Here is a 14,104-nt window from a genome sequence, read left to right on the forward strand (position 1 = left end):
TATTGGTTTTTGGTTAGGGAACACCAGGTAATTCGAACAAGAAGTAAACGTATTCTAAACATTATTTGTTTTCATTATGGGGAACAATGAACTGGGGCCTGTTGCACAAAACTAGGATAAGGGATTAAGCCAGGATATCTTGGTGATCCTGGCTCAATTGATCCGTAATCCGGTTGCACTAAAGATGGATAGGGGGCAGGAGGATATGTTATGGTATAAATTACCATGGAGATTTATTCTGTGGAGCTAGCCTGCTCCAGACCAGGCTAAATTCCAGGATCTATTTAATCTCATCCCTAATGTCAGTCAGCAGTCACCACAAATGGAAACCAATAGTTATTTCACTGCTCACTATACATTGTTATCACATATAACTAGACCCACTGTCATTATTTAAACGTTTGTGATCATTAATTTCAATGATTTTGGATAAAAAATGATTTTTAGATGATGTTGCTATCATTAGATAATTTACAGTTTCCCATAGACTATAAGGCTATTTATAAAATGATAGAATATTAGGGCCACAGAGGGGAAAAAAACACAAGTCATAATATTGTAACCAGTTGTTTTAAAGGAGGACAGTTGTTAAAATGACAGATGTGGGGCATTTCGTGAAATTGTACTTCAGTATGGTTTCATAAACAAAGACATGCTGATGTGCCAGAATATTAAGTATCACATTGTCATAAGTATCAAAACTGTAAAAACAATATGTAGCTTTTCTGCAGAAAGAACCAGCCTCATAAATTTATGACTTTATCCTTTTTCTTCAGTGTGGCCCTAGTACTCTGTCATATAAACAAATACACATTCCATATGAATATAAAAACACAATGTGTAACATTATGTTCCTTTATTGAATAAGGACAAAACAAAGCAGGTAAACCATCAGCTCCTTTCGAAACTGAAGTCACAGTGACTCTACAAGATGGAAAGCACAGAATCCAAGCATATTATACAAAATGATACATACACATTCAAAGGTCTGTATATAACACACCCTGCATGTCTGCACACTAAAATAAATGCAGGACAAATCCATACACATCACCTGAACAGACAAATGAATGGATGCAGTAGCCTCCCTGCAGCCTTGTATTACACACAGTATACCGCACAAACATCATAAGAGGCCAAATTCGTAAAAAAACGAACGCAAAAAAACCCAAATTCCTCTGCCACCGCAGGACATATTTAACCAAAATTGAAAGCACACATACTAACTAAAATAATTCAACACATATTGGTCCCTCAGCAGCCGACCACTGTCGTCATCAGGGAAGATTGCCGGATTGTCCCAGTCCATGGCTGGTGGCACTCTGGGGGCCCTCTCCTTCCTCAGGCAGGCCACATTGTGGAGGACAGCACAAGCCACAGTAATATCACATGCCCTAACAGGGCTGACCCTTAATTTGTGAAGGCAGTGAAAGCGTGCCTTCAGGAGGCCAAAGGTCATTTCAACTCTGGCCCTGGTCCTGGCATGGGCATGGTTGTAGGCCTGCTGTGCTTCCTGGGGGTCTGTGAAAGGTGTCAGGAGAAAAGGCTGGCAGCCATACCCCCTGTCTCCCAGCAACACACCAGAGAATTCACCTGTCAACACAAAATCTCATCATTACTACCTCATAAACACAGTGATATTCTTGACACAGCCATGATGGTTATAAATAGGGGTTGTGTGGCTTACCTTGTGATAGGCACTGATAGATTTCAGAGGCCCGAAAGATTCTGGAGTCATGGACTGAGCCAGGCCATTTTGCCACAACATTGCTGATCACACAGTCAGCATTGCAGACCATCTGAAATCATAAGATGAGGAATATTACACCAATCAATGCACATCACTGGCAATGCAGAGTGTTCGTCAATGGACAATATCAAAAAGTTATGTTCACCTGAACATTAATGCTGTGAAAGGATTTCCTATTCACAAAATCGGCCTCATGGGCACCTGAGGGGGCTTTTATCCTTATGTGTGTGCAGTCAACTGCACCAATGACATTGGGGAAACCTGTCACACAAAGTAATGAGTATCCTACTATGTGTTAACAGTTGTCCTGTAATTTGTAGATCCTCTTACCTGCAATCCTATAGAACTCCTCTTTGATGTCACAGAGTCTTCTGTGGCCAGGGAAGGAGATGAAGACATCTGCTAATGCTTTGATAGCCAGACACACACTCCTTATTGTGCGGCAAATTGTGGCCTTGTTCAGCTGTTCTGCATCCCCCACTGAGTACAGGAAGGCTCCACTAGCAAAAAAGCGCAAGGCCACACAAACCATTTGCTCCACACTCAGTGCATGGCTCCGTGCAGTGCGGTGCTTAATCCTGGGACCCAGTAGTCTGCATAGATACCTGATGCCATCTGCAGAAAACCTGTATCTTTCATATAGATGGTCATCAGGGAAGGCCAGTGGGTCCAACCGGTCCCTGAAGACCCTTTCTCGCCTGAAGGCTCTCCTCAGCACAAGTGCTTCTTCATCCACCACATCTCGCACGAATGGGCATGCCATTGTCAGAGCAGAAAGGAACACACAATTTTGGGCCTTCATATAGGCTAGTGGCCACACCTGGTGCTGGGGGGGTGGGCAAAAGAGGGCGATGCCTTATAACGATGACTTGGTTGTACTGATTGCTGGGAAAATAAAAAAAACCTTAGAAAGATGCCACCGTCCTGTGTGCTCACAATAAGAGCTCATATGTCATGGCTCACTTGACTTTACGAGAATATACCTAATTTTTATTTTGAGCTGTGTCATCTTCTTGGAGCTGGGGGAGGAAAGAAAAATAATGATTAATACATTTGTGTTACAGTTAGCATACAGTGTACATTGAAGGCATATCTCACCTCCCTCTCAAGTTTTTTTATTTCAAGGTCCAGTTTCCTAATTGTCCTCTTTTTTATTTCGGACTCCAGTGCAAGATTTTCCATCTTTTTCTTCTTGTACTGAATGTCTATGTCTGCCAGTTCTATTTGGCGCCGGAGGTGGTTGCCATACAACTTTCTGATAGCTTGTGAGCTCTGTGAACACAATACAATTAGCGCAGCTGGAATTTGGCAGGATGTGGTGTCCTTTTATTAATACGCACTATGTTGCCAGGCTGGTTTTCCCACTGTATAGCATCTGGGTCCTGTAAAAGAAATTAGATTTTTTGATTTTGATGAGGACTCCTCACCATTGTAGAGTAAATAGTACTTTCACAGTCTTAACATGATACCTCATGCCTTCTGGAATCCAGAGAGATGGTCTCCTCCTCATCATCGTCTCCATCATGTGCTGTTGCTGCTGCACTGGGGCCTTCACCCTATCACATTTAATCGGATTCATATTGAAGCTAGTAGACAAGACATGCCAGGCCTACAGTATGCCTTTGATGGAGTACTCACTGGATCAGCATCGTCTGGTGCTTGTGCTGGTGGCTCTAACAGGAACACAGTGCTGCCAGACACTGCAAGGCAATAGGTAAACCAAAGTCAGACAGTCCAAATTGATTCAATATGAATGTGGTTGTATCCCATGTAGAGATGGAAGGACATACCTTGAATGAAGCGGGTGGCATCTTGGGAGGAACCTATGCTCGTCTCTTTCCCCCCAGGGATCCCCTCTAAGACGGGCCTGCCTTTATTTAGCTCCAAGGCCATGTCCTCTGCTGGGGTAAGGTCAGCCTTTGGTGACCCACCACCCGTGCCTTGTCTGTGGGTATTCTTTTTCACTGCTAAAACAGTACAGACAATGTGTGAGCAGGCACCTTCTGGGTACAATATATGCTTGTGCTTTGTTAAATATTAGTCAGGGACCATACCATTCTGCAGAATGTTCTTGTATTTGATTTTGACCTGCTGCCATGTCCGTTTTGGCCCGTTCATGTTTAATCTACACACACACACACACACACACACACACACACACACACACACACACACACACACACACACACACACACACACACACACACACACACACACACACACACACATTTAATGGAGTCACACTGCAAAAAATTACTTGGTATTTTTGTCTTGTTTTCAGTAAAAATATCAAAAACTTTATCTTAGCTTTATACAGTGTGATGGAGTTACTTTACACAATTTCACTCATATCTGCAGTGCATTTCAATTAAAAATTTAACCGTTTCATAATTACAGTACAACTGCATTTTTGGAGATGTGAATTAAATATTTGAATTGTAATTGTGATGTTTCAGCGGAGCGGTGAGTGTGTAATTGTGCACTACTTACGCATTCAGGCGGTCTGCAATACTTTGCCACGCTTTTTCTCTTTGCTTTATCACTGTGGCGGTGTTGCCTTTCTTCTTAATTATATCTTTTACCTCCTCGTATGCCTCCATGAGGATTTGTGCTTCCGACGGGGAAAAGTACGCGGCTCTAGTTGCCATGGTAAATCAGTTAATCTGTGATCTGTGGCGGGGTCTATTTGAGTGAGCCGTGAGCGCGCACCTATCCAGGATTGGTTTCACCTGGCTTAATGAATCCGTGTCTGCTCATCCTGGCTTGGTCTTTGTGCAACCAATTAAGCCTGGACGCACATGTTTTGGCTTCATTGAGCTCAGCTGAGTCATTTATCCCGGATGTCTTAATTCTACTTTTGTGCAACAGGCCCCTGGTATGGCTGGCTGGGAGTATTTTATTTTAAAGGGACAGTACACATTTATCACAGTTGTGTGAGTGTAATGGCAGGGTATAAAGTATTTTGGGGAGACAATTTGGAGAAAGACTGAATGAGTTACATCAACCATTAAGGAAATTTAAAACTAATGATTTGAGGGTGTACAATATACTTATTATAATTGCTAGGTTTTGCTTGTAGTAAACGTTGGGTTTGAGGGGAATTCCATGTGTAAATATCTTAAAGGGACACACTCGCATATGGAATATTTGAAGTTTTGTTTTCTGAGTTTTCATAAATACGTTAAAAAAAATTGATAAAGGGTTCTTTATTTTGTATAATATAATAAATAACACTTATTTGAAGTGGTGGTATGGCTGATGGCTTCTGAGGTGATACAAAATTAACATTGTGGGTGTTGGTGGAGGATGAAAAGTCACTAGAGGGCGCCATTGGTCAACTTATGGAGGTTCATGTTATTGTTTAGATAAAATACAGTGGGCTCCTGTAGGAGATATCTCATTAGTACAGAAAGCATATTAGATGGTTAGCATTCGTTTTGGCCTCATTTGATCATAGTGTGAATAGTATAAAGTGGCGAACTATCTGTGGTGATTCAGGATTATTGACAGGATCGAGATAACCTTATTTAACCTATGTAAGGACTTTAGAAATTGCCACCATAGACATTTTTTTGTTTGGTTTGTAATTCCATGGGTTCAGATAACAGAGAGACACTTAGTTAATGTTTGGGACCAAGCTACAGGCAGTGAAGGGACTCAAGGCCCAGTATAATCAGTGGAATGCGTCCCGAGATAAGCCGTACCATTACACAGAATTTAGAAGGGTGGGTGCGAGCAGAGCAGAGCAGAGAGATAGGAGTGGCACAGACTGGGTCACGGTTACTGAGGGGAGACAGAGGGAATGAAAAACTTAGTTGGTTTCAGGAACTAAGGGAAAACACTGATAACTTTTAAAGTAGATAAAACACTTAACAGAGAATTGTTATGTTGATCCAGGATTGATACAAGGGCGGAGCCAAGTATACAAGGGGGGATGGTCTAGGATAGGATGTGGCCTATCAGATGTGGCCTATCAGATAATAATAATAAACAAAACATTTTTTTTATATATATATAGCGTTCCCAACTTACTTGGCGGAGACGAGTATGGTAACTAAAAAATTAGGTCAAGATATTCTTCCTAGAGTTGGGTTCCTAGGATAATAATGGATGACATTCTAGCTAATCAAATAGAACAGATAGAATGACAGAGGTTCTAGCAGAACACATTAAAAAACTGTTTGTTAACCAAACCTGTATGTCCAAGATTTTATGCTCTACAGGAGAACTACAGGAGGGGATTACCGACATGATTGGGCCAGGGGACTGGATCTGGGTCCAATCACCTGAGGAGAATAGGTGGAATGCAGCCCCATTGGGAGGGGCCAGACCAAGCACTCCTTGTGACTGCATTCACAGTGAGGCCCTGAAAAGCAGCTACCGGGGGGGCATTTCACACTTGTAGGAGGGTAGGACACACTGACACTGTCGAACAATCACAGGGGTAGGAGCAGAACCAGAACCAACAGGGTACTGGGGGCCAACTCTTACTGAAGAATCCCTAATACCCGACCTTTCCCCGCTGTGAGCGTTCATAGAAGTGAAGGTGTGGCTTGGCCTCTGGCGGTTGATATGTTCTCTGGGAGAGGGTGGGGCTTTACAGGGGCGCTGATTGGTCTGAGCTGTCTTATTGTGGGAGCCATATTCCTAATACACCACACCCCACCTGAGTATGCAGAAGGTGATAACTTGACCCATGGTTTCGATGATGAGAATTTTGTATTAATCAAGCATAAGAGATCCCTTGATCTGGATAGACAGGAAGTTAGAGTGGAGGTTAGGAAGGATGTGTCAATGGAGTTTTATGTAGACCAAAAGGGGTCTCTGACTCCTGGGCAGTCTAGGACTAAGAGCCATTATAGAATTTAGGCTGTGTAGGTCTCCGTGTGGTTCATGGACACAGGTCATAGCTCACACACAGAGAGAGAGCTATGTAAACCCATACATCCAATTTAGGAACAGATGGAATATAGTAAGGGTTGGAGTTTCTGACTGTGTTCCCGAGCAGAGGAAGTATTGTATAAAGGTATGAATTAACATTAAAACGGTAAAGTCCCAGGATTTCGGGTTATGGTATGTTGGCTTCGACCAGTTTTCAACTGATACTATGTTATCAAATACACCTCACAGGGTTCCCAGCCCATGTTCCCAGTTATTGCAAGGTGCAAACTTGTGGACACCTAAAAAGTAACATAGTGCTCTGTTATGGACATGTTCATTTTAAAGATACATCTTAGCACCCCACACTCCTGCTGAACAGTCCAGAACAGGACACATGCATGTCTGATACAGTACAAGTGCTGTACAAGTGTAACGTCCTGACCAGAGTTCTTATGTGTTTTGCTTGTTTAGTGTTGGTCAGGACGTGAGCTGGGTGGGAATTCTATGTTGTGTGTCTAGTTCGTCTGTTTCTGTGTCCAGCCTAATATGGTTCTCAATCAGAGGCAGCTGTCAATCGTTGTCCCTGATTGAGAATCATATATAGGTGGCTTGTTTTGTGTTGGGGATTGTGGGTGGTTGTTTCCTGTCTTTGTGTTTTGTCTGCACCAGCTAGGACTGTGACGGTTAGTTTGTTTTGTCATTTTGTATAGTGTCTTGTTTTGTGTTAATTAAATAATGGAAAATTACCACGCTGCACATTGGTCCTCAGATCCTTCTCGCCTCTCCTCGTCTGAGGAGGAGGACGACTTAGACTGCCGTTACAACAAGTACAGTACAAGTGCAAGGCAATGCCCTCTTAAAAATACCTGTTTATAATGACACCATACCATGAAAGCATTAAATAACACGTACGGTGCATTCGGAAAGTATTCAGACCCCTTCATTTTTTCCACATTTTGTTACATTACAGCCTTATTCTAAAATGGATTAAATCGTTTCCCCCCCTCATCATTCTACACACAATACAAAATAATAATAAAGCAAAAACAGGTTTTAAAAATGTTTGCAAATGTATAAAAATGTATATTCAGACCCTTTACTCAGTACTTTGTTAAAGCACCTTTGGCAGCGATTAGCCTCAAGTCTTCTTGGGTATGATGCTACAAGCTTGGCACACCTGTATTTGGGGAGCTTCTCCCATTCTTCTCTGCAGATCCTCTCAAGCTCTGTCAGGTTGGATGGGGAGTGTCGCTACACAGCTATTTTCAGGTCTCTCCAGAGATTTTCGATCGGGTTCAAGTCTGTGCTCTGGCTGGGCCACTCAAGGACATTCAGAGACTTGTCCCGAAGCCACTCCTGTGTTGTCTTGACTGTGTGCTTAGGGTCGTTGTCCTGTTGGAAGGTGAACCTTTGGCCCAGTCTGTGGTCCTGAGCGCTCTGGAGCAGGTTTTCATCAAGGATCTCTCTGTACTTTGCTCCATTCATCTTTCCCTCGATCCTGACTAGTCTCCCAATCCCTGCCGCTGATAAACAACCCCAGCAGTGCCTGGTTTCTTCCAGACGTGCCGCTTGGCATTCAGGCCAAAGAGTTCTATCTTGGTTTCATCAGACCAGAGAATCTTGTTTCTCATGGTCTCAGAGTCCTTTAGGTGCCTTTTGGCAAACTCCAAGTGGGTTGTCATGTACCTTTTACTGAGGAATGGCTTCCGTCTGTGTAACGGCAGTCTAAGTCGTCCTCCTCCTCAGACGAGGAGAGGCGAGAAGGATCGGAGGACCAATGTACAGCGTGGTAAGTTTCCATGATTTAATAACAAGAAAACTAGACAAAATACAAAAATACAAACGTACTAACCGTCACAGTCCCGTGTGGCACAAACACTGACACAGGAAACAACCACCCACAAATCCCCAACACAAAACAAGCCACCTATATATGATTCTCAGTCAGGGACAACGATTGACAGCTGCCTCTGATTGAGAACCATATTAGGCTGAACACAGAAACAAACTAGACACACAACATAGAATGCCCACCCAGCTCACGTCCTGACCAACACTAAAACAAGCAAAACACATAAGCACTATGGTCAGGACGTGACAGTCTGGCCACTCTACCATAAAGGCCTGGTTGGTAGAGTGCTGCAGAGATGGTTGTCCTTTTGGAAGATTCTCCCATCTCCACAGAGGAACTCTGGAGCTCTGTCAGAGTGACCATTGGGTTCTTAGTCACCTGCCTGATCCCCCGATTGCTCAGTTTGCCTGGGTGGCTAGCTCTAGGAAGAGTCTTGGGGGTTCCAAACTTCTTTACATTTTAGAATGATGGAGGCCACTATGTTCTTGGGCCCTTCAATGCTGCAGAAATGTTTTGGTACCCTTCCCCAGATCTGTGCCTCGACACAATCCTGTCTCGGGGCTCTACGGACAATTCCTTCGACGCCATGGCTTGGCTTTTGCTCTGACGTGCACTGTCAACTGTGGGACTGTAACAATCGTCGTATCGAGGAGAAGGAGAAGACCAAGGTGCAGCGTGGAAAGTACTCATAATTACTTTTAATGAATACTATCAAAACAACAAAAACGATAAACGAACAGTTCTGCCAGGTGAACATACACTAAACAGAAAACAACCACCCACAACACACAATGGAAAATAGGCTACCTAAGTATAGCTCCCAATCAGAGACAACGATAGACAGCTGCCTCTGATTGGGAACCACACCAGGCCAAACACAGAAATAGACAACCTAGACATACAACATAGAATGCCCACCCACATCACACCCTGACCAAACAAAACATAGAAAAATACAAAGCAATCTATGGTCAGGGCGTGACAGGGACCTTATATAGACAGGTGTGTACTTTTCCAATCAATTGAATTTACCACAGGTGGACTCCAATCAAGTTGTAGAAATATCTCAAGGATGATCAATGGAAACAGGATGCACCTGAGCTCAGTTTCGAGTCTCACAGCAAAAGGTCTTAATACTTATGTAAATAAGGTTTACATTTCTGTTTTTAATTTGTAATAAATTAGCAAAAATCTAAAAACCTGTTTTCGCTTTGTCGTTATGTGGTATTGTGTGTAGATTGATGAAAAAAAGAAGTATTTAATCAATTTTAGAATAAGGCTGTAACGTAACAAAATATGGAAAAAGTGAAACTGTCGGAATACTTTTCAAATGCACTGTAATTATTACATTCTGGAAAGATATACATTTAATTTTCGACACAAGTTTATGATTGTCATACAGTTGTATCAAATGACTGCTCGCCATGGGGAGGATGACATGTTGGACATGTTCCCTCTGCTCCGTCTGCACCGTCTACACCGTCTTCACCTGGAGTCTACACCGTCTTCACCTGGAGTCTACACTGTCTTCACCTGGAGTCTACAATGTCTTCACCTGGAGTCTACACCGTCTTCACCTGGAGTCTACACCGTCTTCACCTGGAGTCTACACTGTCTTCACCTGGAGTCTACAATGTCTTCACCTGGAGTCTACACCGTCTTCACCTGGAGTCTACACCGTCTTCATCTGGAGTCTACACCGTCTTCACCTGGAGTCTACAATGTCTTCACCTGGAGTCTACACCGTCTTCACCTGGAGTCTACAATGTCCTCACCTGGAGTCTACCCCGTCTTCACCTGGAGTCTACACCGTCTTCACCTGGAGTCTACACCGTCTTCACCTGAAGTCTACAATGTCTTCACCTGGAGTCTACAATGTCTTCACCTGGAGTCTACACCGTCTTCACCTGGAGTCTACAATGTCTTCACCTGGAGTCTACAATGTCTTCACCTGGAGTCTACACCGTCTTCACCTGGAGTCTACACCGTTTTCACCTGGAGTCTACACCGTCTTCACCTGGAGTCTACAATGTCTTCACCTGGAGTCTACACCGTCTTTACCTGGAGTCTACACCGTCTTCACCTGGAGTCTACACCGTCTTCACCTGGAATCTACACCGTCTTCACCTGGAGTCTACAATGTCTTCACCTGGAGTCTACACCATCTTCACCTGAAGTCTACAATGTCTTCACCTGGAGTCTACACCGTCTTCACCTGGAGTCTACACCGTCTTCACCTGGAGTCTACAATGTCTTCACCTGGAGTCTACACCGTCTTCACCTGGAGTCTACAATGTCTTCACCTGGAGTCTACACCGTCTTCACCTGGAGTCTACATCGTCTTCACCTTGTCAGTTGTGCGTGTCTTCTGTTGCCAGTACAGCATTGAAGTAAAGCAAATGAACTTGAAGCAATGAGATGTAGATCACATAGTGGTTGATAATGAATTTAAAACACATGTACCTTATGATCATGTAATGACCAAAAGAGCGCCAAGCTCCACTTCCAGATATTTAAAAATGTGAGCGCTGTGATATGTTGCATCAATTTTTCTTTTATAGAAGTTTCATCGAGCAAAATATTTTTGTTGATGAGTTCTGAATCTTCTCAAATAACATCAAATCAAAGTACAATCATCCATTCTGGAATGGGGGTAGTCTAAAGTGACTTGTATCCAAGCCAAGCTCATTGGCCACTGTGTACAACAGGCAACAATTAATTACCCTTTTCCTGTCAAATGGAAATCCAACTTTTGGTTTACTGTGAGGAGATGTCCTTATTTTTACTGAATGATTGCTTGTTAGTCGTGTTGTTACAATGCTCTACCCTCCCTTGCTTCAGGGAAAAGTGTCATAAGGCTGGTCTAAGTCCAGCTGTTGTAAAAAGCTGTGATTGAATTCTAGAAGTGGAATAATGGTTATATACAGAAAATAGAGACAGCGAGAGACAGATTTCAGAGGATTTTTCCACACATTTATTGTAATTGAATTAAAGTGGAAGTTTCAACATGATTCAACAGTTTCATATGAGTAAATAGGCAACTAAATAAATATATCAATAAATATACTGAGGTTTGTATAAATACATTTGAGGGTCAAGTAGGATGTGATGTTGTTCATTACGAAATCATTCCAATACAACTGGAATGTATGTAAATCTCAACAAAATAAAAACTATTGATAAATAAAAAGAAAATATAAGCTTAGTACATAGTACTTGGTTGTATATAAGAAACCGACTGTCTCTTCATTTAAAAAAGTCTCATGGCACTCTAAATCTAGTATTGTATTTCAACATGGATAGAAAATGATAGAATTCAGCCTATCAATCTTATAAATACTTATTTGGTTTGTATCTTGTAACAGTTCAGAATCCCAGAGTATTCATGGAATGATTCCCCCTCTTCATTTGTTGCTGTTGAGGAAAATAAAAGATTACGTTATTACAATATAATCAACAATGTCAAGTTGATTCAGAACTTTTTGTGAAGCTGGACAAGACAATTCCCCAAGCTTAGGATAGTAAAAGATGAAAGAAAATGTCATTTGAACCTAGTCAGGTGAAGCAAGTCATGCTCTGCTGTATTTATGACATCATTTTGTCCAGTCAAACTCTCTGTCATTTAACAGTCATCCTATCTGTGTGGTTTTAACCGGTCGGTTTACATCCTTAAACTCATACAGCCTATCTAGTACTTACTTGGCCAGCATCTTCTCAATGACCCTCTTGACCCAAGGAGCGCTGACATCCAGACAAATCTCCTGACCACTCTTGCTCAGAGTGGCACTGCAGGACAGACACACAGCAAAGTCAGACAATCATGAAACCTGGTAATAACTACATTTTAGTGTCAGCATTAGCTAGTGAAATTGGATGGTAGTCAGGGAGTAGGACTGATTAATTGAAGTTATATATTTTTAAGTTAACATTATATAGTAACCACATTTAATGTCAACATCATATAATAGCCATATTTTACAGTAAGCATTTGCCAGTGTAATAGGACTACAATCAGGAAGCAGCAGGACTCACATGATCTCAGTGTCTCTGCAGTGCGAGCTGGGAGGGAACATCTCTATCTTCTTAATGAGTTTACCAATACGTCTGCTCTCCGTCTCAATGCAGCGACATCGCAGGTCAGCCCCCACGCCTCTCAGACTCATCCCTGTTAGAGGTAAGAGGTCAAGGGTCAGGGGTAGAAAGAATACACAGGCATCCACCGTGATGACAAACACACTTGATTAGTTAGAGAGAGGGAAAGAGAGTCATCTGGATAAAAGCATGTTTTAAAATGGCATTTATATATATATATATATAAATAAAGATGCAGATGGACAGATTGAGTTGTATGTATGATAAGATACAAGATACAGTACAGTATATAAAGGTAAATAGTAATCCTACTGCTCATAACCATTATATTCATGTCCATTGGTGTCAATGCATTGAGTCAGAGTGATGTAGGTAATAATATAAACTCACCCTCAGTAATGGTCAGGAGGGCCAGGAGCACAACGACAAGGCTGGCTGACATTCTGATGCTCATCTTGGAGTTACAGATGATCCTACTAGAAATCCTCTAATATAGTCTGTTGTTATCTAGCTGGTAACAAGTATTGTTATATCTTTGTCTTATTGTCAGTCAGGTTGCGAGTTCTCTTTCTTTCTTTCTCTTCTTTCTTCTCTGTCTGTGGCGAGTTTGAATCTTCCGCTGTGAGGAGAGATGTTTTAAAGCCGAGTTCTGGAAGTGAGTCATTATGGCATATGGAAGATTGTGAAATTGGGGACTTGGCTGACTGACTGGCTGAGTGAGGCAGGGTATTTCTCCATGTTACTCCTGAGTGACAGCAGTGGTGTAAAGTACTTAGGTAAAAATACTTAAAGTACTAGTTAAGTCATTTTGGGGGGTATTTGAGAACTTTTACTTCACTACATTCCTAAAGAAAAGAAAGTACTTTTTACACCATACATTTCCCTGACACCCAAAAGTACTCATTACATTTTGAATGCTTAGCAGGATAGGAAAATGGTGTAATTCACACACTTATCAAGAGAACATCCCTGATAATATCTACTGCCCATGATCTGGCAGACTGACTAAACACAAATGCTTTGTATTGTAAATTATGACAGTGTTGGAGTGTGCGCATAACTATCCGTAATATACTGTATATATCTTTGGGGGGACAAATATAAATATTCTCGGTCTTATCCATAATAATGTCATCATGTAGACTAGCCTACCCTCACTGTATCTGTGAGCTGTTGGCTAGAGTACATTTGCCAAGACCAGAGTAGGCACAGTTGCATTTTTATTTTTGTACAAAAATAGAGGTAGAGTAGAAAATGCGATTGAAACACATTGAACTTTAGATTTTTATTTGGTACATGAAAACGTAAGCGAAAAAGTACATGTTGTGTGAACTATGTCATCGTGCACTGACTTAATATCAAGTCAGTTTGGTGGAAACACACTCTTTATGCCGATTTTATCATATCGACTCCAACCCCATTCGATGCGTGGAACAGATGTGAGTGAGGCTAGATTTACATAAGGGTGATAAAAAAAAAAATTAACTCACAAACGCTCTGATGAAGGCCGTGAGGCCGATACGTAAAGC

General features: G+C 42.0%; 2 protein-coding genes across 3 annotated transcripts; both read right to left on the reverse strand.

Annotated features, from left to right (window-relative positions):
* Window positions 1–939: 939 nt before the first annotated feature.
* On the reverse strand, window positions 940–2,513 carry LOC120044601 (putative nuclease HARBI1). 2 transcript variants are annotated; one of them, XM_038989272.1, is made up of 4 exons: window positions 2,081–2,513; window positions 1,896–2,011; window positions 1,688–1,799; window positions 940–1,593 (listed from the first exon to the last, which is right to left on the reverse strand). In XM_038989272.1, the coding sequence occupies exons 1-4, from the start codon at window positions 2,511–2,513 to the stop codon at window positions 1,223–1,225; spliced, it is 1,032 nt and encodes a 343-aa protein (XP_038845200.1). In that variant the 3' UTR covers window positions 940–1,222. The 2 variants fall into 2 exon arrangements, 1 of the variants encoding a protein (XP_038845200.1); XR_005476568.1 differs by lacking the exons at window positions 940–1,593; window positions 1,896–2,011 and having other exon boundaries at window positions 1,750–1,799; window positions 2,081–2,198.
* Window positions 2,514–11,751: 9,238 nt separating this feature from the next.
* LOC120044602 (permeability factor 2-like) lies at window positions 11,752–13,154 on the reverse strand. Its single transcript, XM_038989273.1, has 4 exons — window positions 12,966–13,154; window positions 12,516–12,648; window positions 12,183–12,269; window positions 11,752–11,897 (listed from the first exon to the last, which is right to left on the reverse strand). The coding sequence occupies exons 1-4, from the start codon at window positions 13,027–13,029 to the stop codon at window positions 11,888–11,890; spliced, it is 294 nt and encodes a 97-aa protein (XP_038845201.1). The 5' UTR covers window positions 13,030–13,154; the 3' UTR covers window positions 11,752–11,887.
* Between the last annotated feature and the right edge of the window lie 950 nt (window positions 13,155–14,104).

The sequence above is a fragment of the Salvelinus namaycush genome, chromosome 3 (genome assembly GCF_016432855.1).
Source record: "Salvelinus namaycush isolate Seneca chromosome 3, SaNama_1.0, whole genome shotgun sequence".
Lineage (NCBI taxonomy): Eukaryota > Metazoa > Chordata > Actinopteri > Salmoniformes > Salmonidae > Salvelinus > Salvelinus namaycush.